At 46.9% G+C, this 26,513-nt stretch overlaps 1 protein-coding gene across 1 annotated transcript in view; it reads left to right on the plus strand.

Annotated features, from left to right (window-relative positions):
• Positions 1-26,513, plus strand: part of AASS (aminoadipate-semialdehyde synthase) — a 568,722-nt gene that overhangs the window by 438,531 nt on the left and 103,678 nt on the right. The window contains exons 15-16 of the mRNA XM_086966854.1: positions 9,917-10,046; positions 17,223-17,333. Coding sequence (XP_086822980.1) covers positions 9,917-10,046; positions 17,223-17,333 — 241 coding nt within the window. The remainder of the gene's footprint in view (positions 1-9,916; positions 10,047-17,222; positions 17,334-26,513) is intronic.

Genomic DNA, 26,513 nt, shown 5'->3' on the forward strand with positions numbered 1-26,513 from the left:
CCTGCCTTTTTGAGAGTGGATCCGGTGCCGGACTCAGTGATAGTGACGGCGGCCAGGAAATTGCATTCTACCTCCCCGTCATCCACGGTGCCGCCGGATAAGGAGAGTCGATGGATCGACTCGGCGGGCAGGAAAGCGTGTGGGATCACTTCCTCAGCCTTGAAGTCTGCCAGCGATACGGCTCTGCTGGGCCGTTACGACCGGGCGCTGTGGGACTCCCTGCAACAGTTCGTAGAACTGCTACCGAGGGATAAGCGGGAGGACTTCCAGGAGATCCTCAAGGAAGGGATGCTGGTGTCAAACCAGGTGATCAGTGCGGCGGCGGACTCCTCCCTGTTGGCTGCACATGGCTACTGCCATGGCATCAATCAGCGGCGACATGCCTGGCTGAGGCTTACGTCACTCAAGCCTGAGGCCCAGCATCGGGTGGCCAATCTGCCGTTTTCCGGGGAGACCCTCTTCGGGAAACACGCAGATGATGAGATGGCCCGCATGAAGGCGGAGGCGGAGACCCTTACGGCTGTGGGCTTGGAGAAGCATAAGGAAAAGAAAGCCTACCAACCATTCCAGAGGCGGTTCGGTGGACAAGGAAGAGGACGGGGTCAGTCTTCGGGACACCAGCAGCAGCAACAACAGCAGCAGTTCCGTAGACCCTTCCAAAAACGGCAGACGGGTAGGGGAGGCCAGCAGTCCTCTACCGCGAACAAGGGCCCGGCCGGGTCTCGACCCTGAGCGGTTACTTCCCCTTCATCCGTTACCCGCTCCGGTGGGGGGAAGCGTTCAATTTTTTCTGGCAGAGTGGAGAAAAATTACTCCGGACAAGTGGGTGCTGAATATTGTTTGCAATGGATACAGTCTTCGGTTCATCAGCCCTCCTCCAGCGATCCCTCCGGTCAGCTCACAGTATCAACTACGCGAACTCCAGGCGGAGGCCGATATCCTGTTAAGGAAAAGGGCGATAGAAGACGTACCTCTGTCTCAAAGAGGAAGAGGTCTGTACTCTCGGTTCTTCCTGGTTCGCAAGAAGGACAAGAACGAGTTCAGACCCATTCTGGACTTGCGGCAGGCAAACAAGTGGATTCGCAGAGAAAAGTTTTGCATGCTGTTGTTGCATCAGATTTATCCTCAGTTGCAACAGGGGGACTGGCTTTGTGCCATAGACCTACAGGATGCTTACTTCCACGTACCCATCGCGTGCAAGCACAGGAAGTTTCTGTGATTTCAAGTCGGCACCAACCACTATCAATACACAGTACTGCCCTTCGGGCTGAAATCTGCGCCCAGGACTTTCTCGAAGTGCATGGCAGTGGTAGCGGCACACCTCAGGAAGAACAGGGTGTTTGTCTACCGGTACCTGGACGATTGGTTGATCAAGGCCTCCTCCTTCTCGGAAGCTCAGGCAGACTTCCGGAAGACATGCGTTCTCTTGAACAAGTTGGGGTTGCACATCAACATGTCCAAGTCTGTCCCGATCCCGGTCCAGTGCATTCAATACTTGGGGGCCACCATCAATACGCTGTCAGCAAGCGTGTCTCCTTCGGAGGAGCGACGGCGATCGATCCTTCGGAAGGCTCAGGCTCTTATGACCGCTCCATCTACAACAGTGAGGACGGTGTCTTCTCTACTGGGGTCGATGGCCTCTTGTATCTTCCTCACTCCTCACGCACGACTACACATGAGACCTCTGCAGGAGTGCTAGGAGGACCAGTGGGACCAGAGGAGAGGATCTTGGGACGACAAGATACGACTGTCTCTGCATGCTCTTCAGTCTCTGAAGTGGTGGTGTTCAGCGGAGAATCTCCTCAGAGGGGTTCCCTTCCACAAGGACATCCCTACTCAGACTATCGTGACGGATGCTTCTCTCCAGGGCTGGGGAGCGCATTCGGGAGACTTACAGATTCAAGGAACGTGGTCTCAGATGGAGTCCACATACCACATCAATTTCCTGGAACTCAGAGCTGTTCACTTGGCACTGAAGGCCTTTCTTCCGTCCTTCGGGACCAACTCTCTGCTTGTACAGACGGACAATATGACCACGATGTATTACCTCAACAAGCAGGGGGGGTCGAGATCGCGCACTCTGTCTCGGGAGGCGCAGACGATCTGGCGCTGGCTTCTGGCCAGAGGATTGACGATAACGGCTACCCATCTACCAGGTGTGCAGAATCTTCAGGCAGACGCACTGAGCTGACTGATTCAGGAAAACCACGAATGGGTCATAAACGATGAAGTACTAGGAGAAGTCTTCGACAGTTGGGGGACTCCAGACGTAGATCTGTTCGCCACCGCCGAATACAGCAAATGCCGAGACTTCGCCTCCAGGTACTACCAGCAAGGGACGCTGGGGAATGCACTCTGGATCAACTGGTCGAACAGCTTTGTTTACGCTTTTCTGCCCATCCCCCTGATCCCAGCGGTGCTCATCAAGCTGTCCCGGTCCAGGGCACGGATGATCCTGATTGCCCCGGAATGGCCCAGGCAGTGGTGGTTCACGGACCTTCTCCACCGGTCTCTCCTTCCGCACATACGGCTGCCGTGCAGGCCGGACCTTCTCACGAAGTTCGGGGGGCAGATGTTGCACCCCAACCTCTCGTCCTTGAGTTTGGCGGCATGGCTCCTGAGATAGTGTAATATGGCCATTTGAATCTGCCCGATGATTGCATGGACATTCTGAAGGAGTCTAAGCGACCTTCCACTCGGACTTCTTATGCTTACAAGTGGAAGAGGTTTTGTGTCTGGTGTGTGTCCATGAACTTTGACCCGACGACGTGCAAGGAAGATGTCATCCTTCCTTACCTTCTGCATTTGGCGCGGTCTGGCCTTAATGTTCATTCCGTTAAGGTTCATCTCGCTGCATTGACTGCCTACAGGAAAAGCCCTTCACAGACTTCCTTCTTCCAGATCTCTGTGGTCAAAGACTTTTTGGAAGGCTTGAAGAAAGTGTTCCCTCCTGTCAGGCTTCCTTCGCCTTCATGGGAATTGAATGTGGTGCTGTCCGGTTTGATGAAGGAGCCTTTTGAACCCATTCATAAGGCTTCGTTGCAGCACCTGTCCTGGAAGGCGGCGTTCCTCGTGGCCATTACATCGGCCCGCAGGGTGAGTGAAATTCAGGGGTTGTGTTGTAATGAACCTTATACTGTATTTCATGCTGCTAAGGTTGTTATGCGTACTCACCCTAAATTTCTTCCCAAGGTTATTTCTGATTTTCATGTCAACCAGACTATAACTTTGCCTACGTTTTTTCAGAACCCTTCATCTCCAGCGGAAAGGTCTCTACATTCCCTGGATGTTAGGAGGGTGTTGAAATTTTATCTGGATAAGACCAAAGGTATTCGTAGGTCAGACCAATTGTTTATCAATTATGGCTCGGTCAGGACGGGTCTTGCGACCTCTAAGCAGTCCATTTCTAGGTGGATTGTGTCCTGCATACAACTGTGTTACCAGAAAGCTAATAAGACCTTAGGAGGTAAGCCTAAGGCTCATTCCACCAGGGGCAAAGCTGCCACGACAGCCTTGCTCCGTAATGTGCCGATTGCAGAAATCTGCAAGGCCGCCACTTGGAAGTCGGTTCATACCTTTGCTAAGCATTACTGTCTGGACGCTGATGCCAGGACAGACGCTCAGGTTGGGCAGGCTTCGCTGCGAAATCTGTTCGCACAGTAGTGGTGTTGTTTCTTTTCTCCACCGCCGCTTTGGTGTGGGGATGGGCTTGCCATTCTATTCACTAGATTATGACTATACACAGAGATCCCCTACTACAGAAGGAGTAGTTTCTTTTCTGTAACTCCAGTTCTGTAGTAGGGGTATCTCTGTTATAGTCATAAGTGCCCGCCCTCCTCCCCGGTGGAGTAAGATGTTCTTGTAAGGAATGCTACAGGTCTGGCGTGTTACGCCTTCAAAAAGAACTGAAAGTAAGAGGGACCTGCAGGGCATTCTGGGATACTGTGAAGTTCTGGAAAGTTCTCTTAAAGGCACAGTATCCTGTTCTGAGCCACATAATGGCAGCCTATGGGGCTTGTCTGTCCATGTCTTCCTCTCTATCATTCCAGAGGGTTTTTTTGCTGAAAACAAAGGAAATCTGGACAGGCTTTGCTGTTTTGTGGATTTTTGGTGGAATTTCTAGTTGAAGTACTGGACAGTGTGGCCTGTTTATAGGCTGCATTATATGTCTATAAATTCTCTCTTCAGTGTCTGTGCAGTTCTGCACTTTTTCGACACTTTAAGAGATTATTTTTGATTGCTCCGGGGTCCACGCACATGGGCGGGACTATTCACTAGATTATGACTATAACAGAGATACCCCTACTACAGAACTGGAGTTACAGAAAAGAAACTACTCCATATCGCCGTACTCTCTATTTGTGGTAGTGGGGGCGAGCAGTTGGACTTTATCAGAGGGTAGTGCAAGCATTTCTTGTACACACTCAGGCAAGAAATGATGTTGCACACTCAAAGACTGAACTCAGACCAATTTGTTTGTATCAAAAATATGATTTAGTTATTTTATTTCTAGAACCAAGCCAAGCCCGGTGTAGGTAAGGAAAATAATACTTTGCAAACTTTTGTGCAGTGATTTACAGTTTAATGCAGTTTCAAATGCAATTGGCTGATTTACAGGTAAGTCAAGATTTCGAAATTACTTTTTAGTTACTTTACAGATTACTGTGCACATTACTTTTTAGATTTCTTTTCAAGTTACTTTTGCTAATCAGTGTGATATGCCTAGATATCACACTGAGACATTTCCCAGACAAAAGGTAAGTAATTCACTTTTAGTACATTTGCAGTTTTTCAATGTTTCATACAAACCAACTCCACACACAAAAGAATGTTCAAGGAAAAGCAGTCAATGCAATCCTATGGAAGGAGATTAAGTTAATGGTTTGGTGGAAAGTACTTATTTGTGGGAGTTGGTATTCTGGGGTTAGAACCAGGGTTCCCCCTGGGTCAAGGATGCACTCTCAGAACACCCTCTGCTGCCCTAGGGTGGCTGGGTGCAGAGTGCTGAGGCCCAATGTTATTCAATGGGTGATAGGAGGCCTCCAGTTAGTGGCAGCTCAAGAGCAGGCCACAAGGTTATGGGAGCAAAGCTCCTGGTGTTAAACTCATGGCAAAGGGGAATCCGAGTTAGCACACAAGGTGCACCCGCAGCAGCGCAGGGGTGGCTGGGTGCAGGGTGCTGCTTTGGCAACCTGGAGGGGTCAACCCATGGTGGACTCGGACTCTTGAGCGCTGGGGGACCTCGCTGGGACCAGTGGGCCGCCTGGATTCGGGCGGTAGGCGTCAGGTGCAGTGGTGGTTCCAGGCTTCAGGTGCAGTGGTGGTTCCAGGCTTCAGGTTTCTTTGTCCTCAGCAGGCTCAGAGTCTGTCTTGGGAGTTTATTTTTAACAGAGCTGCTGTTCACAGGAGATACAGTCTTTGTCGAAGGCAATCATCCCTCCCGGGGTTCCTGGCGGTCACTGGCTGCAGGACAGGACGACTTTTGGTGCAGGATCTCTAAATACTGCAGACGGGCTGGTAGGGCTTGGGCCAAGTCAGTTCATCTCAGCAGCCTCCTTTGCTGGGTGTCTTCTTTCATCCTCCTTCTTTGTAGGTTGTGGGAATCGATCTTCTTGGTTCAGGGCTGCCCCCTAAATATTGTATTTAGGGGGTGTATTAGGGGTCTTGAGGTCAGTAGCCAATGGGCTACTGACCTTAGGGTGACTAAACCCTTGGTGTGCTCACCCCATGTGGGGGAGTGGGTACTATCTCTTACCCTGATTGGAAAGTGCATGCCATCTGCATGATGGCGGGCACTAAAGAGTGGGCTTCACCTCTCCTTCACCACCTGTGGGGTGAGGTTGGCAGAGGCGGGGGACACCTTCTGGGCAGTGCTAATTTTTCCTGCCTGTCTTCCTGCCGAATAGGAGGGGAGACAGGAAGGGGGCCTGCTCCTGATAGCAGGAGAGGCTGGGGAGTCGCGTTACAAAGGCGGCAAGGCCTTTGAAGCTCCCCTGCCACAGATGGTTCTTCCTGGCCTGGGGGAGGTGTGACCACCTCCGCCCAGGAAATACTTTGTTTCTAGGCACAGGGAGCGAAGGCTCCCACCTCAGGAGTCCAAAAACATGTCTTGTGGTGGCAGGCTAGTGTGTACGGGTCATAGAACCCACCAGAGGTTGGTCGTTTTTCAGGGGGCATCTCTAAGATACCCTCTGAGTGCATTTTGTCATTAAATCCCACACTGGCATCAGTGTGGGTTTAATGTGCTGAGAAGTTTGATAGCAAACTTCCCAGTTTTCAGTAAAGCTATTATGGTGCTGTGGAGTTCGTAATGACAAACTCCCAGCACCATATACTCTTAATTACATTACTGCACTTACAATATCTAAGAATTGGTCTAGACACTGTAGGGGTACATGGCCACGTACCTGTACCCTCACCACTGGTATAGTGCACCCAGCTAGAGGCGGGATGTCCTATCCTAGGGCAGTGAGTTGTAGGCATGGCACACAGGGATGAATGCAGTGGCTGTGTGTGTATGTGTGTGTAAAGGGTTGGCCTCTAAGAGTGGCACAATAAGTGCTGCAGCCCTTATAGGCCTTCCCTGGCCACAGTGACCTTGGTACCCATGGTACCTTTTACAAGGAACTGACATGTGGCCAGAGAGGTGCCAATGGGAGTTACAAGCCATAGTTTTGTGAAAGAATTCAGGCCCTGGGAACCTGATCGGCAGGGACCCAGGGCACATCAAGTCTAAGTGCATCAGTTGTCTGGCAAAAGTGTGGGGGGGTTGCTGCAATAGAAACCCAGCTTCCTACAGCTAGTTAATGATCTTGCAGCCTCAACTTTGCACTCAGAATGTTTTTCTGCCTTTGTTCTTATTCTTTTTGGTGCTACATGGTATTCCAGATAGCATTAGTCTTTAACTGTTATAGTACCAAACCAAGTTTGGCATCCAGAGTTCATCAATTGTACTACAAATTCCTCCCGAATCCCCCAGAAATACGTGAAGAATCAATCCTTTTGTCCAATGGAAAATGCAACAATTCAACCTCCAGATAACTTTCTATGGAATTCAGATACTAAATGCAGGTGCAAGTCTGGTTGTGACTAGATAGATGGCAGGTGGAAGGGAATTTAAGCTTCCACAAAACACTGCAGTCTATTTTTGGCATTGCCTAAGCTGAGCATGAGTTCTCCCCGGAACATAAGATCCATTGAATTCTGAGACCGTTTTTTTACAACAGGTACACTGATGTGACACAACTGGAAATACTACACTCCAAGCAGAAAGTATCTCATCAGCCTCCTCTTACCAAATGTTTATACCGAAAGCAGAGGTAGCCTTACCATTCTAATGGGGTGGGTGGTGCAGGTATATGAGAGGAATCTGAAAGTAATCCTTACATGTAGAGCTTCATACTGGTTACACACCTGCACCAGTTCATAAAGGCATCCCCAGACAAGTTAATTTAGCAACATATATTAAATTTGTCAGAAGCTGGAGAGGAGATTATTTCTACTGAAATGTGTTCAGCCAAAAGAAGAGCGGCCATCTTGGTTTATGCCTGGTCCCTGTCCCATGCTTTGTATTCCTAGTTCTGGTTCGACACAGGCGATGAGGATCTTAATGGGGCAGTTCAATCCTCTGAAACAATCCCAAGTCGCCTAAGGCCTCGCTGACTAAGGACATGCTGTTTTGTGTACGATGAAAGACACACCTTGTACAATTTCAGTATAAAAACATCAGCTTGCCTGAATTGAAAGATCCATGGCTGTTGTTCCTAAAGCCCCAAAATCAGAAAAGTAATGTTGAGGGTCTCAGGGGAGCCATCATTGCTGAATTTGCGGTTCGCTGTCATCTGCCCATGATCTTTGTTGCCTTCTTTCTTTTCACTGCTGTTTCTCTTGAATATGTGACGTTACAACACAATCAAAATGATCGTGGTATGTTATATTGCAGTTTTTAGACTTGCGCTTGGAGGGCGCTGGACTTAGGAATAGTATGATTTACTATTCCAACACCAGTCTACGTACAGTACGGAAGGTGTTGGAATAGTGAATCATACTATTCCTTAGGTTAGAGCACCATCCAGCGCAAGTCGTTGTAACGACTTGTGTTGTAATACCCGCGATGTAAAGGCATTGTGATGCAATGCCCGCGTGATAATGAATGTTTCCTGTTTCTATTGCAGAATGGACATCTACCTCAAATGACCATGTCCAGTCTTGAGAGGGTCCCTTGTCATGTGCACGACTAACTCTGCAGTTTTATGCCGCTGCTTAATGACCCTGCAACTCTCTCACTGTCATATGTTGTAACAAGGAGCTCTGCTCTAGATTTCAGCTCTGGGCCTGTGTGCACACCGAGGGCCAGGAACTATGCTGCAAATGTTACCTCACAACAGGGATAAGAGCAGCAAGCGTGGAAGATACTGCTACTCTAGTGACCTGCAGGCCTTCCCCCTTACCCCCCACCAAGACCCAGTTTAGAAAATCTCATGCCTAAAAATAATCTATGGTAATCTACAAATTATACTAATCACAACCATAGCATCATATGAGCTGCACAATATTTTCCATGTATAAAAACTAATATCATGTGGTGGATATTGCTAGAGGCTGTAAAAAAAAATCTTTGCAAACACAGTTGTTTAGCGATTGGGGAAAGTAAACTACAATCATGGAAAAGAAAACAGTGATTGTTTTTAGCGGATTTAAATGTTATTATCATGTCCTTTTTAGGTCTCGGCTAGCGTAGGCTGCGCACATGCGCAGTCTCAATGGCGAGATTTTATGTTTCTTAGTAGCGAGGGTAAACCCCGCCCCTCTTCTCCATTGCCTGGCTTCCTAAACGGCGACCAGCCATTGGAGAAGAGGTTTCAGTGATGTCATTTTTTCTATCTAAGCCCCGTCTTTTTCGGATTGAGGGGCGTGTTTTTTCGTTTCTTTCTCATTCTTCTCCATTGGCTGAAATGTAACAACAACAGTCAAAAACACGCCCGTTGTTTACATTCCAGCCAATGGAGAAGAGGGGAGAAAGAAAAACACGCCCCCCCAGTCTGAAAATGACGGTTGCGTTTCTCAGTCTCTTTTGTGCTTGACCTCGGAGAAACATGGTGGTGTTCATGGCTTGGTCCGACCGGTGTCCGTGTAGGTACGTGTGCTGAGGTTCAGCTGAATATGATCGGCGCGAGTGGCACCCCACTTATTTTAAATAGTTGCGAGCAGGTGCCCACCCTGCATTCTGGCTGTGTATTGGTTCTACGTAATTACGGGTGCCACCCCGCGTATGTGATTGTTTTTATTGCGCGGGTGCCCACTCCGCGACTTTGCCCGCATTTATATTTTTAATTCCTAAGCGGGTGCCCACCCCACTGTTTATTTTCAATTCGGAGGGAGCCTACCCTCATCTGCCTCGTTTTCACCGCCGCAGCCCGGGACTGCAGGGAATCACCGCTGCAGCAGGGGATCACAGGAAGTCAGGCACTACGCGGGACTTCCGGTTTCCAAAGAGGAAGTCCCGCGCCCGCCGCCGGAAGAAGAAGAGAAGCTGCCTGTGCGGGGCTCCCGTGGTTAAGGGAGAGCCCCGCAGACGCCCCTGGTTTTATCAAAGGTAACCAGTTGCAGATATAAACAAATACCTGAGAGGTGGCGTCGGATATTTACACTGCTTGTTGTTTGTTGTGGAGCACAGAAAAGCACAACATAAAAGTGACTCTGTGAACTCCTTATGTGTTTGCACATTGTCTTGATGCCATGAGCTCATATTGTGGAACAATCAGTAGTCCTTGTTTTGGGGCAAGATGGTTATAGATATTTTATAGTTATTGAAGACTTTGACGAGCAGGCATATGCCAATGGTGAAAATGATGATACATTTTTTAATTCAGAATACATTAGAAAGACAATGTCTTATTATTTCTTTTAATATCAGTGTCCGTGATGAAGGATCAAGTTGAGCAGCTGGCAAAGAAATACCACAACACTATTCCTATTGCAATGGATGTTATTAAACTGGAGGATAAGCTGTCTTCACTGGTGAAGAAGCATGACCTTGTTATCAGGTAAGAAGCAACATTGTACTCTTCAAAATTGATTTTCTGTAGTACAGCCGGGGGTCCCATTCGAACTGAGCGCGGCACACATTCAGGGGGAGAACCGATATGTATTCCTCGTTGGGAAGTAGGACATGGCCCGGGTGATGCCCTCAACATGGGGCAGAAACATTTCCTGACATCCCTGGCTCCTATATTCTCTGGAGGAGAGCCTATTCCTAGGATCCAGCTGCAAAGTGGGTGTAACACTGGAATGGTCTACACCACGGTGAACAAACTCTCCCATGGTTCGGCTGGTACAAGATTTCATGGCCTTAACTGACATTTGGAGTTTGGTGGACCTATGGCTCAACAAACCTAGTGACAGCAAGGAATACGCCTTCTATTCTCCTTTATAAGGCTTGCATGTCTGCTGGATAAACTGTTTTGTTCCAACAGGCTCCTTAAATCGGTCACACATGTGAAATAACTGTGCTGCACAATCTCTGATCATAATCTCTTGTTGATGACACTATAGCTGAGCAGGAGTTTGCCCCCCATACCTACATAGAAATTGCCTATGCCGCTCCTGCAATACTTTTTGTTTTTAGAACCGCTGAGAGACTCAATATTGAAGTATTTCCAGGTTAACAGGCATACCACTGACAATATCGGAGCTAAGATGGTGATCTAGGGTCACTGTATGGGTCAGTCATTGGGTACAAAAGAACTTTGGAAATTGATTTCACTGTCCTGGAGAGGGCCATTCGTGCCCTTGAGGATAGCTTGCATACTTCCCCACAAACAGATTGTCCCTGGTATAAGACAGGGAGAATTATGTGGGGGCAGTAGAGTGTCAGTGCTCCTTTACTTACTGTGAATGCATAACATTGAACCACATGGAAGGGGGCAGTGTGGATAGGCTGCTTGCTTGGGTTATCAAGTTGAAGGACGGGGCATTCCATCACTAGGATTAGACCTCAAGAGTGGTCAGTGACACACACGCAGCTCACTGTACATGAGGAATTCACACTTTACTGCAAGGGCCAATATTAGCATCACAATCAGGTTACACAGGAAGAGGTTGAAACATTTCTAGACAGAATGGTTCTTCAGCGCCTGCTAACCAATGCTAAAGAAGAGCTTGTTGTACCAGTCACTGAGGTAGATGGGCCATTAAAGACCTAGTAAGAAACAAAACCCAGGGAACCGATGCATTGCCCCCCAAGTTCTACCAGAAATGTGCAACACTTCTCAGAACTGCACCAGGCAGCACAAAATAAGGTTTGTTGCCTGCCATCACCAGGGAGGCACTCACTATGTCTATCCTGAAACTGGAGAGGGAGTCTGTTGGCATATCCTCATATAGACCTCGATCCATGTTAAACCTGGATTATAAAACTAATTGCAAAATATTACCATACCATCTGTACTCACATCTCCTGATGTTGATCCATGAAGAGCAGAACAGCTTCATCACCAAGCAAAATGCTTCTCTAAAACATTAGGAGAGTTTTTAGGGTACTTGAGGAGATACCTGTAGGATTGTATCCGGATGAAATTATTCTCACAGTGTACTTGCAAAAGGAATACAGTATGGCGCTGTGGGACTTCCTGTGTACAATGATGTAGTGCATGTCTTTAGGTGAGAGGTCGATCTGGTGGGTCACCTTCCTCCATGCGGCTGCAAGGGTGTAGGAGCTGAAATAATCATCCCAACCCCAGTTTTTTTTAACTCACACATTTTACCTTAGACAGTTCAGCTATCTGAATCTTCCCATTAATCTAGGAGTAGGAAACTACCCTTCCCATCAATAACACAAAATTAACAGAGTAAAATCATAATTCGAAACGGTGACCACTCAAGAAGTGAGTTCTGTATCAAAATTGAGTTTAAAAGGTTAATACAGAATCATTAATAAAAACATTACAGAGAAAATGCATAATCCGACATGAAGGCTAAGATACAGCATACAGAATCATAACAGAAACCCTAGTGAGTCAATACACTTCTAAACTCTAATTTCTAAGGGGCAGATGTATCAAGATTCCATTTTGCGATTCCTAAATAGCGATTTTTAAGGAATCGCTATTTAGAATTCGCAAAATGGAATGTATGAAAAAAATTGCTATGTTTTTGCGATTCCTTAATCTTCCTTATTTGCGAATTCGCATTTTGCGAATTCGCAAATAAGGAATAATTTCCCATGCATTCCTATGGGCCAGGAGGCCCATAGGAATGATTGTGAAGTAATTCTCAAATTGCGAATTCGCAATTTGCTATTCGCAATTTGAGAATTATTTCAAGGGTGCAGGGGTGTCTCAAAGACACCCTGCTGCACCCCTGAAATGTACATGTGTGTGCATATGCCACCATCAAAAATGCTAAATTGTGCATTTTTTAAAGACTTCGCAAATTACCATCAACTACAACTTGGTGGTAATTTGTGAATTCTTAAACAAAAATCGCAATTCAAAAATGCTACATACATAGCATTTAAGGAATCGCAAAATTGCGATTCCTTAAATGCTATGGCAAAATAAGGAATCGCACATTTTTGCTATTTCTTATTTTACGAATTTTTGATGCATGCCAAAACATGCAAAAAGGCCTTTTGCGAGTCGCAAACGGCTTGATACATCTGCCCCTAAGTGTCAAACTCATAAAGCTTACTGACAGCATCCTAAGTGAGGAAAAGAATCTCAAATTAATCAGACAGTGTTTGAGGAGGAAAATGGGAAGTCCTTACATGATCTTTTAAAACCAGGGGTTATGCATATTAATTCATAAAACTGCAAATTCAACATGGTATGATCAGGAGTTGTTCATGTTGGCAAATCAAAAACAGTTTTGGTAGCCTAAAACATCCTGAACTCTAACCCATTTCTTAAGGTAAGAAAATGTTCTGCTTGCTTCCTCAGCTACTGCTTTCTGAAGACGTACAACACAATATGAAGCTTTTTCTTGACAATAGCACATAGAATTATGTTCTTCTGCACACCTGCATCAGAACTGGCAGCGGAATACATTCAAAATGATACATCAGGTACACAATGGAAACATTTTTCCACAATACAATGCTTTTGAACACTACAGTACATTGACATCATAGCTCTCTGTGTTATTGGGAAGGGGGATGAGGAGAAGACCAGAAACTGCATCAAATTTTAAAATAATGTTGCACATAAAAATGTGTTATAACTATACTACATTATTATTCACACTTTTGGATCATTATAATTTCTAATTCGCACAAATAATTTGTTGCCCACATTGCACATCAGAAAGAGATTTGACAAGGGTCTTAACAGGCTTCTTTATATCATAACCATTTGCGTTCCTCAGAGGAATGTAGCAGGGCTGCACTTTGTTATCAATGCTATTTGCATTGGTGGCAGACTGTTTTCCTGCATAATGAGAGCATTGCAATGTTCAATCAATCGATCAATCAATCAGGATTTGTAAAGTGCGGCTAATCACCCAATAGGTTATCCAAGCGCTTGCAGGCCCTGAAGCTTTTTCGAACAGCCAGGTCTTGAGGGTCATCCAGAATTTCGGAAGCGAGGTGATGGTCCGGAGGTGCATGGGCGGTCTTTATGCAATGTGAAAAAAGGAGCGTCCTCCACTTGTGCTTTGGTAGATTCAGGGAGTGTGGACAAGTGAAAGGGAGGCAGAGAGTAGTCTTCTCGATGGCTGGTGGAAGTTCAGGTGGAGGTTAATGTAGGCAGATCCTGGTTGTGTAGAGCCTTGGGTGTGTGGGTCATCAGCTTGAATTGGCATCTCTTCTTTTTGGGGAGCCAGTGGAGTTTCCTGAGTTGGGGTGTGATGTGGGTTTGTCCGGGAAGGCTGAGGATGAGTCTGGCTGCAGCGTTCTGCATTGTCTGAAGCCTCTAGAAAGTGTTTGGTGATTCCTATGTAGAGGGTATTGCCTTAGTTCAGTCGGCTGGTAATGAGGGATTGTGTCACGTGCGTCATGTATGTAGGGGTAGCCACTTGAAGATCTTATGTAGCATGCACAAGTGAGGATGCAGGCTGAGGAGATGGGGTTGATCTGTGATTTCATGGTGATCTTGTTGTCAATGATGATTCAGAGGTTTCTGGCGTGGTTGGAGGGAGTGGGTGCTGGCCACCAGGAGTCGTTCAATGTGTTGCTGCTGTTGCCAAAGATCAGTGCTTCAGTCTTATTTGTGTTCGGCTGCAGGCAGTTGTTCTTCATCTAGTCTGCAGTGTTTGTCATGCATCTGTGGGAGATGGTTCTGTGGTGGTGGGGTCGTCAGTGAGAGATGATGAGTTGGGTGTCGTCTGCGTTGTGGATTTGATTGATTGATTGATTGTAAAAGATTAGTCCGGAGGGTACCGGGTCATCCACTCTATACACGTGCGCTCCCACTGGTCTGCATCCCCAGAGCTATGGCTAGGCAAATGCAGGCATAAACGGAAGCAGTAATTCACACTGTAGGTGACTGCTATGAAGATGGGCAGCTCCATGAATTCCACATGTTTGGCTTTGACGCCCTACCAGAATCCCAGTCCTTGATATACTCAATCCTGCATCAGTCTCTGAGGACCTATAAGGGGACTACAACACTGAACCTCCAGCACATGAGCCAATGCAGGTCTTGCTCACCTTTGGGGTGGTCATGAATTGATATCATGGCTCTATCGATCCCTCCAACCCGTGACTATGAACCCATTATGGACATATTTATGAAGTTGAGTACCTACTGGGATGGTGAGGTGGGGAAGATGTTGGGGGATAAGAAATGTACGGTTGTGCTGGAACAACCGCATCCGGTATCTGGGAAAGCCATGTTCAAATATACACAGTTAAACTTCCTGCACACCACATACCTCACTACACATAGGTTGATGGCTGGGTGTGACAATAAGCGGTGCCCTAAATGTGCACTGATAGGTGCAGATTTTACCCATACGACATAGACTTTCCTGACAGTAACAGCCTTCTGGCAAGCGGACACTACTGACCTAGAGGACAGTGGGCAAGACAAACGTATTTATTGTGGATACTTGTCTGTTGGGATTATATGCTCATCCTGGGACGCAGAGGGCGAGATCTAGATTTCTGGATCCTGTCATGCAATTTGCTTGGTGTGCCTTAGAGATGCACTGGAGATATCTGACAGGACCGTTCCAGTACGGGTTGAATGTGGAAGTAAGGAAGAGGGCTAAAGCGGAGGGTGTGGCATTGCGTACCGAGGGTCAGTGGGCGAAGGCCTTTTTCACTGATACCCTTGTGTAATCATGGCTGTCGCTGCCATCACATGCACTTTCGTTACAGTGGAGGCATGAACTGACATTTAAGAGATGTGAACCCACAACTGTCGGGGTTCAATCCTAAAAAGGGCACCAAAAAATGTTAAGGGAGTCAGTGGGGGGTGGGGGCGGGCGGCAATTTTAGCCTCCCTAAACTTACGTGTTGTGCTGCAGAAGAGACTTGGAGAGCGAAAACTGCTTGAGATCACAATAATAAGCACGGCTGTTTACAAATGCTATACAGCTGGATTAATCTGTTGGCATTGATATCTGTGGAATGAAAAGAGGATAATGTTCAAAACAGAATAAATCAATTAAAAAAAATAACTTTTTATAATCATTTGTACATAATCTGGTGACAATTGCTAGAAGTATAGCATACTTTATATGAGCTCCCACAACTACTACACTTAGAAGTTCACAGATCGCAACAATTCTGATGGCATGTGACAACCAACAGTAGTGCCTCCTGGTCACCAAGGCTTAGCAGTGTTAAATGTACTGGAGTGGCAGTGCGGAAATCATAAGCACAATTAAAATTAATTAAACACATTACAATCCAAACAAAGATGTAAACTAATATTTAGTATATGTGTCAGCAAATACAAAGTTGGAAGGAGATCAATGGAGTAAAACTCTCAAAATGTCTCTTAACATATTCATTTAAAGGTCATAGTGTGGACTAAATTATTTGGAAGCAGATGAAAGAAAAATATGGCTGAAAACTCACGTGGAAGGTTTAGTTCGGCCTGGACCATGAGTTAGAACATCTAAAAATGAATGTGGTCTACCAGCCTTGAATGAAGCAGCACTGCAAGGGCTCAAAGACGACACAACAGCAGTGTTTTACATTACGAAACAAGGGTGTTTAAGGTTACTGAAACCGTATGTGGTGCCCAATAGTATCAATAATAATTTCAAAGTGATAGTGAAGCCTGATTAAAAATGTATAGCATTTTTAATAAACAACACCCTGCTGACTACTAGTTAAGTTGCCACCAAGCATGGATAGATATCTGATTGATGCACCAAACCATCCAGCATGAAAATATCAGATAAGATTTAAGTTCCCCTAATTACTGGTGACTGCACACCAACAATCTCTGTCCTAAATGTGTGCATTCCATTCTTAAGAAAGGTAAACACCCAGTAAACTAAAGCACCTGTTTTCTATTAAACGGGTTGAATTGATAGTGCTGTGGTTCTGTCCCAGTTCAAATCAAGATTATTCTGTAGCTTGACAATATAGGCTGACAATGTCTCTGCAATATTTGTGTGGTCACTCTCCATAAATTCTGATCCTTAATTTACCTAAATGTATCTCTCACTAGTCTTCAACCTGCTGGGTATCCAGGGATATTTGCCAAATCCCTGGAGTACTGTAACTAATATGAAGAATGGTGATATCTATAATGGTAATGGTGCGGACTAAGTCCGTTACTGATAGACTGATGTTATGTTATTAATGATGTGCTATCCAGTAGAAAATGCAGATCATTTTGGGAAATTGAGTAGTTAGTCTTTGTGCTCTGATATGAAACCTATGGTATTTTCTAAAGAGTGAGTGAGGTGTCCAGTGGCTGTGACACTTTACGCTAAATGATGTTTGACCATATCATTGTGGTAAAATTAGTGCCATGAAAAGGACCTGGTGCCTTCTGTGATAGTTGAATTAATGGAATTCTAGCTTCAATTTTGTTATCTAACAAGTGGCTATTAATTTTTTGTGTGTGTATTCTGAACTAACAAATTGATTTGGAATGAATAAAGTCTTTCTCTCAAGCATGTACATTGTCAGAGCATTTCTGAACTGCTTTCAAAACTACCACAACAATACATCTGTGATCCAAGCTTTCCATGTACTTTAAACAGTTTATTTATGTTCCCTTGTCCAATAAAATGTTCTGACAGTTTACTGTTTTCTCTTTCAGCTTGCTGCCTTATGCAGCCCATCCTCTTGTTGCCAAAAAATGCATCAACAACAAAGTGAACCTAGTCACAGCCAGTTATCTTACACCTGCCATGAAAGATTTACATAAGAGGTATGGTTAATGATCCCTAAATATCACTTCTATGTCTTAAATGTTCTGCAAGACTTTTTTTCTAGAAAAAATGAATGGACATTTTAATGTACATTAATAGAAGCTGATTAATGTTTATCATTTTACGTATAAAATCAAAAGGAGGAGGAATCTGGGGCTTTAAACGCACCCACATGCTATCTTGAGCTAATAAAGTTGTAGCTGTCTAATGAACCTTATGTTGGTGTTATGCTGATGAGTGATGCAGCAGCCATTAAAACTAAGTAGTTTCAGAATAGTAAAGTTTAACTTTCTCATACCTTGGTGCTGTTGCATATGTTCGCACATGATTTGGAATCCGTTTTGGTATGTCCGATTTGGTGCAGTTCCACCCATGGAATATGGGAAACCTAAACGAGGCTTTAAGGCGTTCAAAAAAGATGCCTTTTCCATTTTAAGTCCTGTAGAAAGTCTCGCTTTCAGAAGCTTCTGAACCAAATTTACCCAAATATGGTATGAACTAGAACTTTACTCAAAACGGTGTGTTTTTGTGGTTTGGATATATTTCTGTCATTACAGGTTTTCAGGGTCACATTTATAGTTATTTCGATGGTTAAATTTGCAGATACATTTTCAAAGTAACTTTTTTTGAGAGACTTGATTGGTAGGTTACAAACAACCCTTTATTTCAGTTTCTGTGATCTTGTATTCACTAATGTATGATTAATTACTAAGATTGCCATTGCGGAAAAACATGTACGGGAATTGGGTGCATGATGTGCATTATTGCTGTTCAAACAGAGAAGAAAAATAACCTTTTTTGACACCCCAAATCAGATGAATTTGCTAGGTAAAAAAGGAAATATTTCAGCTAAGCTGCAGTTTACCTTGATTTTAATTTGCTTACACCAGTAGCGCTGTTTGGCAAATCTGAGGTCTGGCTTGCATCTCAAGTTTATTGCAGAGTTGTCCGAGGGGGCGAAGTTAAAGTAGGAAAGGCATAAAAGCTAATAAAGTTGGCACAATTTGATAGATCTGTATAAACTCAACAAAGTAGCTTAATGTGCTACTCTTTCTTTCACCTTTTAGCAGAAGAAAAACAGTTTGATCTTCCTCCTTGTCTTTACTTCAGGCTATGCCCTATGCTACTGTGCAGGGCCCAAGACTGGACACAACGGTTTGCAATGGGAGTGAGTTTGGGAACAGAGCTGTAGGCAGTACCCTGCACCCAGAGCTTAGTGCACAAGGCCGGTTGCATGTTGTTTGGATGGGATGGGTCTTTGTACAGGGTATCATAAAAATTCAATGCACTGATTAGATACTCGGAAGATGTATTAAACAAGCATTTGCAATGCAATAGGTCTCGCATTATTAAAGTTAGAGCTATTGGCATTGTAAATGGTAATGCCTTTTTTTTATGTTTTTGCTTTTAAAAACATAAATAAAAGGCATTGTCATTTACAATGCTAATAGCTTAAACTTTCGCAAAAGTGAGACCTATTGCATTGCAAATGCTTGTTTAAAGGACGCCCCAGACACTTCTTCCCCAACCTACCAACCTTCAGCGATAGGACAAAACTGCAAGCTTATCTTAGCAAGTCCATACCTGAATACAGCGTGCTTCGAAGAGCAGCACATGCGCTGCTCAGGATCGACCTAAAAAGTCTCTGTTTTAATAGCATTATACAATATGCTCGGGTATACAGGAAAGAGCTGGCAGTGTTGGATAGTTGTCAGGGGCTATTCATTCGTTTTTGTGTTAAGCGCTACACATGGAACATTGTTTAATGTAATTGATACCTAGTGTTAATTTGTCGTTTTTTTCAGTGACTTTGTGTGCATGCGTGCGTGTGCATATATGTATGTGTGTGCGCGTGTGTTTATGTGTTTGGGTTTGTTTGTGTGTGTTTGTATGTATGTACGTATGTGTGTGTGTATGTATGTGTGTGTATGTATGTATGTGTGTGTGTTTGTATGTATGTATGTGTGTGTGTGTGTGTGTGTGTGTGTGTTTCTCTGCAGATTATAGGTTCACATCTCTGCTGGGCAGCCTCTGCCTTTCATCCTTTGGTGTCATTCTCCCTCTGACACTTCATTGGTTTCACACGAGTCTCACTGTGGTGAGAGTGCTGCAGGAGAGTATCAGGGGTACTGGGTCTCTGGATGACAGTTTGTGTAGAATAATCTTTTTACTAGAAAAGTGCTTTAGACCGATGACCCCAGAGCCTGCTCCCTTCCAGTGTGTGGTGAGATTTTTAGGATGTGGGGGCTCTGAAGCGACAAGTTTTATAGCGCTTGGGAGCGCTGTATTCACCTGCCTAGCGCTTGGGAGCGCTTCATTTCCCTGAAGCGCCTGGGAGCGCTTTGTTGCAGGAGGCCAGTGCCCACCCAACATTGGCCGCGGGATTTGCCTCCTTAGCGCTTGAGAGCGTTGTGTTTGCCGTTGAAGCAGGCCTGCCAAGTGTCACGCATCAGGCGTGACACTAGCGTATTTCAGTGTGGTAATCCGCATTACCGCACTGAAATGCATTGTCACGCATAATCGTAGTGTCTCAGCAGGTGTCTAACTGTGAAGTGCTACCACGGTAGTAGAAGCTGTGCTCCTTTAGGTGAAGCAGCATGAGCCTGGTGAGCTGCTGGCATCATAAAGTGGACAAACTGTGAGCTATCTGACCTCCGCCTGCTGCACACAACTGAAGCATTGCAAACTGATGTATTGTTTGTACCAGGTCAAAACGGGAGTGGCGGCCGCGCCGTCTTCAGGGCTCAGCTGCAGCTTTCATGATCACAGCTCTGCTCACGAGTCTCAGCCCGGGCCGGCAGCGGCGGCATGTAGCGCACTTAGGTTCAAGTAAGTCAGGATGTTTTAGGTTCTGTATGAGGGATATAGCCCCCCGAGTTTTTTTGAGGATTTGGTTGCAGAGGAAAGATGATTGTGCTGACATCACGTCGCTGCGCAGCACTTTGGTTTCACGTTATTGCCTTGCACGAGGAGACTCCTGGGCCCTGGAGGCAGCGCGTGATCAGCTGCAGCCAGTGCCGCTCATTAAGGTCTGCACTGGGCATGGCTCGAGGTCCCGGGGGTGCTTGCCCTGGGCATGGCTTGAGGCCCCGGGGTGCTTGACCTGGGCATGGCTCGAGGCCCCGGGGGTGCTTGCCCTGGGCATGGCTGGAGGCTGGAGGCCCCGGGGGTGCGTGCTGGTGTCTGCCGCCGTTCAGCCTCGGCCAGCCAACAGCCACCTTCACTTGGACTAAGGCAGCAGCTCTCTATCTCACTGCAATAACAGAGACCACAGCGAGGGGGAGAAAAAAACACTGGCAGCACTCTACAGAAAGTAGAGATTTCTAGTTTATACACGGGGCACGTCTCTTTACTGGGCTCAGGTGTGAGTGGTGTACGAGAGAGAGAGACTGCACGGTGGGTGAGGGGGAGTGCTTTGTCGGGCCCTGAGGAGTATTGCAAAGGGTTTCCTTGCCTGAAGGAGGGGTAACATCGGGTAGGAGAATTGTAAGGTGAGCAAAAGAGAGCATCACGGCGGAAAGTGTTTGAGTTATTGGAAATGAGGGAGGGGGCTTCGGTGCAGAAGGAAATGGGGGAATGTGGGTGTGTGAGAGAGGTGGGTAGGTGGAGGAGGCCTTCCTCCTCTTGTGACTCATCTTTGCCCCGTACACAGTGCATCATTTATGCAGGTGCTTGGTAGTGGAGGGAATTATGTTTTTGGGGTCTGAGAGTTATTTTTCTTCCACCATATTTTGGTCCAGAGCTACTACTAGAGAGAATTACAGAAAGGGAGCAAGAAGAAAGCAGAGGAAGATAATGGAACAGTGACAGATAGCAGGAATGAAAAATAACCTACAAGAGTGAGATAAGAACACAGGAAGTGCAGGTGGATTGAAGAAAGAAGCATGACGTGGAATCAAAATGTATAAGCCTTGGTATTCATGAACCCCTACATTCGGCAGCATGAGTGACAGCATCTTTAGAAAAAGTATGAGCTCCTTCTGTTTTTTATTTGTTTGCAAATTCGGCATGGCAGATGTATAAAATACCAATGAACTTAGCCTAAATGCCATCAAGGCAAGCTTAATGGCACACCAAAAAAATATACATGTATCAAACAGGGTAATGTAAAGACTAGCATTTGAACATAGCTCAGCAAACCTAAACTATGTAGGATACTTGAAAAAAACTAGAACTTCAGCCAAGATGCTCAAATGGATGTAATGTATGATATTGATATGCTTCCCTGGTTTTCATTGCTTGAGTTAGTTCACGAGAAAGTGTCACTCATGGTCATTAAAATGTCACTCATAATTGCACTGAAATTATGAGCATGTCACGCATTGCAATCTGAAACCTTGGCAGCTATGTTGAAGCGCGTGGTGCTCCAAGCCGGTGCCCACCCGGCATTTGCCCCAAATTGCGGCGTATTTCCACTTGTAGCGAGTGTCACCTCGCTTTATAATTAAATTCTAGAGGGAGCCTACCCCTCGTGTGTCCCCCCGCATCATCGCCGCCGGCCTGCGACCAGGCAGTCAGGCAGGCCGGGCGGGACAACCGGAAACCGGAAGTAGGAGAGCGGGAGCCTACCCCGCCTCCCACGGAAGAGCCGCGGCTGTTTTGAGCACTGGAGCAGGCAGGAGCCTACCCTGCGCCCCGGTGCACTCGCCCTGAGAAGGAGGGAGGAAGAGTCCTGCTGCCGGCGCCTTCCACGAGGCTCCCAGGAGTGAGGGAGAGCCCGTGGTAACCGGCATAGAGGAGCCCTGCAGCTGCCGATGAGAGGAGAGCCGCCGCACCAAGGAAGCCGGTGAGTGGGGCTTCGCCTTGTTGCTGAGCTGCGAGGGCGGGGGGCATGTGTGTGTGCGCGTGCGGCGGCGGGTGGCTGTGTATGTTTGTGAGCGTGTGTGTGTGTATGTGTCTTGGAGTCTGTGTGTATGCATGTGTGTATGAGTGTGTGTGTGTGTTTAAAAGAGGCTGATGACTGTGGGGGGGGGGAGGGGGTGTGTGTGAGCGAGTGTCGGTCTGTCTGTGTGTGTATATGCGCGCGCATGTGTGCCAACTTGAAGAAATCGGAGGGATGTGCACGGCGCGGCGCGGGACGGAACGTGCGCGTTCGCGCACCCAAATCCGGCAGAAAAGCTCGTAACACCCTCTTGTCCCTCATTCCCATGAGACGGGCGGCTAAAGTTGTCGAGACTGGACGCATCCTTCGGATGCTAACTCCAGCTCGACCTAAAAAGCAATTGTTAAAAATAGACATTCCCTTAACGAATCCTCTCCTAAAAGTGCAATATAGTTAAAGTTTTATTCTAAAACCCCCTGAAATTTCTTTTTGTGGGTACTACATATCTCGACCCATGCCCCCAAATGCAATGCTATTGACCTCACACATGATGTCACAGATTAAATCATCAACGATCCCACTGGTGACCCCCATATCAATGCACAGTTGACATCATCCGTACCACTGTGAACGACCCAGCAGTGTAAATCTGGACCAACAAAAGAAACCTGGAGAGAAAACACAGCATCACAAAGCACAATTAAAATATAAGCAGGTTTTTCACTAACGAAAAATCTAGAAATGATTATTGCTGTACTGAACTTAATGAACAAAGGCATTGTACAGTTGGTTATGTCTACATGGATGGTTGGTTCAGATGTCTGACTGAAGGGCAGGCCTTTTGTTCATTCTTTGGCCACGCACAGAGAGTGATGGCAATGTTTTTGCATGGCGTCAGGCCTCGCTGTAGGTGATATGAAGTAAGTTGTCTCTAAAGATGCCTTGGACTATGTACATTCTGATGTCTTGTGACGTGCAAGGTCATGGGCAGTGCATGTGTGCCAAGTTGTGATTGGAGATTTCTAACCATAACTAGTGAATTCCCGGAGTTTTCTAGTGAAAGTCATGACTAAAACGTCCCTGAATACGTTTTAGAATGACTCTAGGCGGGCCTTTAGCCATCAGTCTTCACTTTTCAAGCACTGCACTCATGCTTGTGGCGGCATCCACCTTGCGGGAGCGAGCAGCGGTGCGCCACAAGCACGAGAGCTCAGTAGGGTCACTGTTTGGTTGATGCCCGTGTCGAAACTATTGAAGCTTTGCTTTTGAATGCAGATATCAAGGGCTATTTTTGTTTCAAAAAGAAGCCTTTACTTGTGCAGAACCTGAGCAAGAAATTGTTTAGTACCAAGTTGGTGCAATGTTATATTTGTTGTGTGCATAGTCTGTGATTTGTTCATTGTTGTATATATTGTAATTGTACTGTCCCTGTGTTTTGTAATGTTATTAATAAAATGAATTGTCAAATTGAGGAATACTGTTTTTTATTTTAAAAACCTTTTGAAAAAGGAGAACAAAAACAAGAAAATAATGAATAAACAATCATATGGTCATGACAATTAAGGTGTGTGATCATCGGTTTTGAATGGAAGGTTGAATGAACATCAGTATTGGCATTTGTGTTATGGTTTGAGATTATAGATGGCCTAGCCTTACTGATTATGGACCTACTGCTATATAGTTGAGGACTTTTAGAAAGTTGGCATTTTATTGCTTTAGCCATTTGGTGCCTGTCTCTGGGTTACCTGACTGGGTGTGGGTGACAGTTGGCTTTGTGTATTCCTCCTAGACAGCAACACTCAGTGGGAGATTCGGTGTGACTGTATGGGCCATCACTGAAAGGATTGGAGGGAGGAGCAGGGCACAGCCCCACTTACACTTGAATAGGCTGTGTCTGTCTCAAAACAGAGGGCTGCATACCCCCTGTAGTTTGTCTGAAGCCAGGGCAGGGATGGCAGGGCATCTGTGCACTTCAAAAGCATGCCTCTGTTTATAAAAGGACCTCAGACACCAACTCTTCAGTGCACTTCTGGACCTGTGGATACTCTGTCGGGAAGAAGGGCTGCTGTGCTGCTACAAGAAATGTTTCTCTGCAGGACCGCTGCTCTAAAAGAACTGATGCCCTGCTGTGTTGGCCCTTACCTGTAACCTGTAACTTCATCTTCAATCAACCAATCAATCAATCAATCACTGCATTTATAAACCGCGCTACATACCCGTGAGGGTCTCAAGGCCTTTGAGAGGGGGGGGGGGTGGACGCTACTGATCGAAGAGCCAGGTCTTGAGGAGTTTTCTGAAGGCCAGTAGGTCCTGAGTCTGTCGTAGGCTCGGGGGGAGAGCGTTCCAGGTCTTGGCAGCGAGGTAGGAGAAAGATCTGCCGCCGGCAGTGGTTTTCCGGATGCGGGGAACTGTGGCGAGGGCGAGGTTGGCTGAGCGGAGGTTTCGGGTGGGGGTGTGGAAGCTGAGTTGGTTGTTGAGGTATGTAGGTCCGGTGTTCTGTAGGGCTTTGTGTGCATGGATGAGGAGTTTGAAGGTGATCCTCTTGTTGACGGGGAGCCAGTGCAGGCCTCTCAGGTGGGGTGTGATGTGGCTGCATCAGGGGACGTTGAGGATCAGTTGTGCCGAGGCGTTCTGGATTCGTTGTAGTCGTCTCAGGAGCTTGTTTGTTGTTCCTGAGTAGAGGGCGTTCCTGTAGTCGAGTCTGTTGATGATGAGGGCCTGGGTGATGGTTTTTCTCGTGTCGGAAGGGATCCATTTTAACATCCTGCGAAGCCCGACCACAGTTCAGCGACTCCATCGCTGACTTTGTCAGCAAACACGCCCTCGCCTCCACCGACTACATCCTCCTCGGGGACCTGAACTTCCACCTCGAGAACAATGACGACACCAACTCCACCACCCTGATCGACAACCTAGCCAACCTCTGACTCAGACAACTCGTCACAACACCCACCCACTTCGCCGGTCACACGCTTTACCCCATCTTCTCCGCAAGCCCCCACGTCTCCTTCAACCATACCACCGAACTCCACTGGACTGACCACCGCTGCATCCACTTCACCTTAAAAAAAACACCACGCACCACCGCACCCAACAGATGCCTCACCGCTGCTGGAGCAAAGTCACCGAAGACCAGTTAACCCTCGCCCAGAGCCCACCCGCCGACCATACCAACCCCGACACCGCCGCCCGCAACCTCAGACAGTGGATCAACGACTGCGCCAACACCCTCGCCCCGATCAAGAAACCCTCCAACAATCATACCAACAAGAAAGCCAGCTTTTTCACCGAAGACCTCCGGGCCTCCAAGCAAACCTGCCGAAAGCTGGAGAAGATCTGGCTCTGTGAACACCATCCACTCCGGATCTCCGTCAGATCCATGCCCACACCACATCTTCAACAAAGCCAGCACATCCATCACACCCCATCTCCGGAAAGTCATCACACCTCCTTCGAGACAGCAACCTTCCCGGAGAGCTGGAAGCACGCCGAGATCAACGCCTTACTAAAGAAACCCAAGGCGGACCCCAAGGACCTCAAGAACTTCCGGCCCATCTCCCTGCTCCCGTTCCCGACAAAGGTCATCGAGAAGACCGTCAACGAACAACTGACCCGCTACCTCGAGGAGAACAACATCCTGGACCCTTCCCATTCCGGGTTCCGCAGCAACCACAGCACCGTGACTGCCCTCATCGCCGCCACCAATGGCATGAAGTCCCTGCTGGACAACAGAGAAACGGCGGCCCTCATCCTCCTGGACCTGTCAGCCGCCTTCGACACCGTCTCTCACCACACACTACGAACACGCCTCCACAACGCTGGGATCTAAGAGAAGGCCCTGGACTGGACCACCTCCTTCCGCTCCGGCAGAACACAGAGCGTTCGCATTCCCCCCTTCCGCTCCGAAGCCACCGAGATCATCTGCGGCGTACCCCAGGGCTCATCCCTCAGCCCTACTCTGTTTAACATCTACATGGCACCGCTCGCCCACGTCGCCCATCGGCACGATCTCAACATCCTCTCCTACGCCAATGACACCCAGCTGATACTCTCCCTCACCAAGGACCCCCACACCGCCAAAACCAACCTTCACGAAGGAATGAAGGTCGTTGCTGAATGGATGAGGAACAGCCGACTGAAGCTGAACTCGGACAAGACGGAGGTCCTCATCCTCGGATCCAACCTTTCGGCCTGGGACGACTCCTGGTGGCCGACCGCACTGGGAACCGCTCCAACACCCACCGACCACGCACGCACGCAACCTAGTTGTCATCCTCAACTCCACCCTCTCCATGACTAAACAGGTCAACGCCATCTCCTCCTCCTGCTTCAACACCCTCTGCATGCTCCGTAGGAT

Source organism: Lissotriton vulgaris, chromosome 1_1 (genome assembly GCF_964263255.1).
Source record: "Lissotriton vulgaris chromosome 1_1, aLisVul1.2, whole genome shotgun sequence".
Classification (NCBI taxonomy): Eukaryota; Metazoa; Chordata; class Amphibia; order Caudata; family Salamandridae; genus Lissotriton; species Lissotriton vulgaris.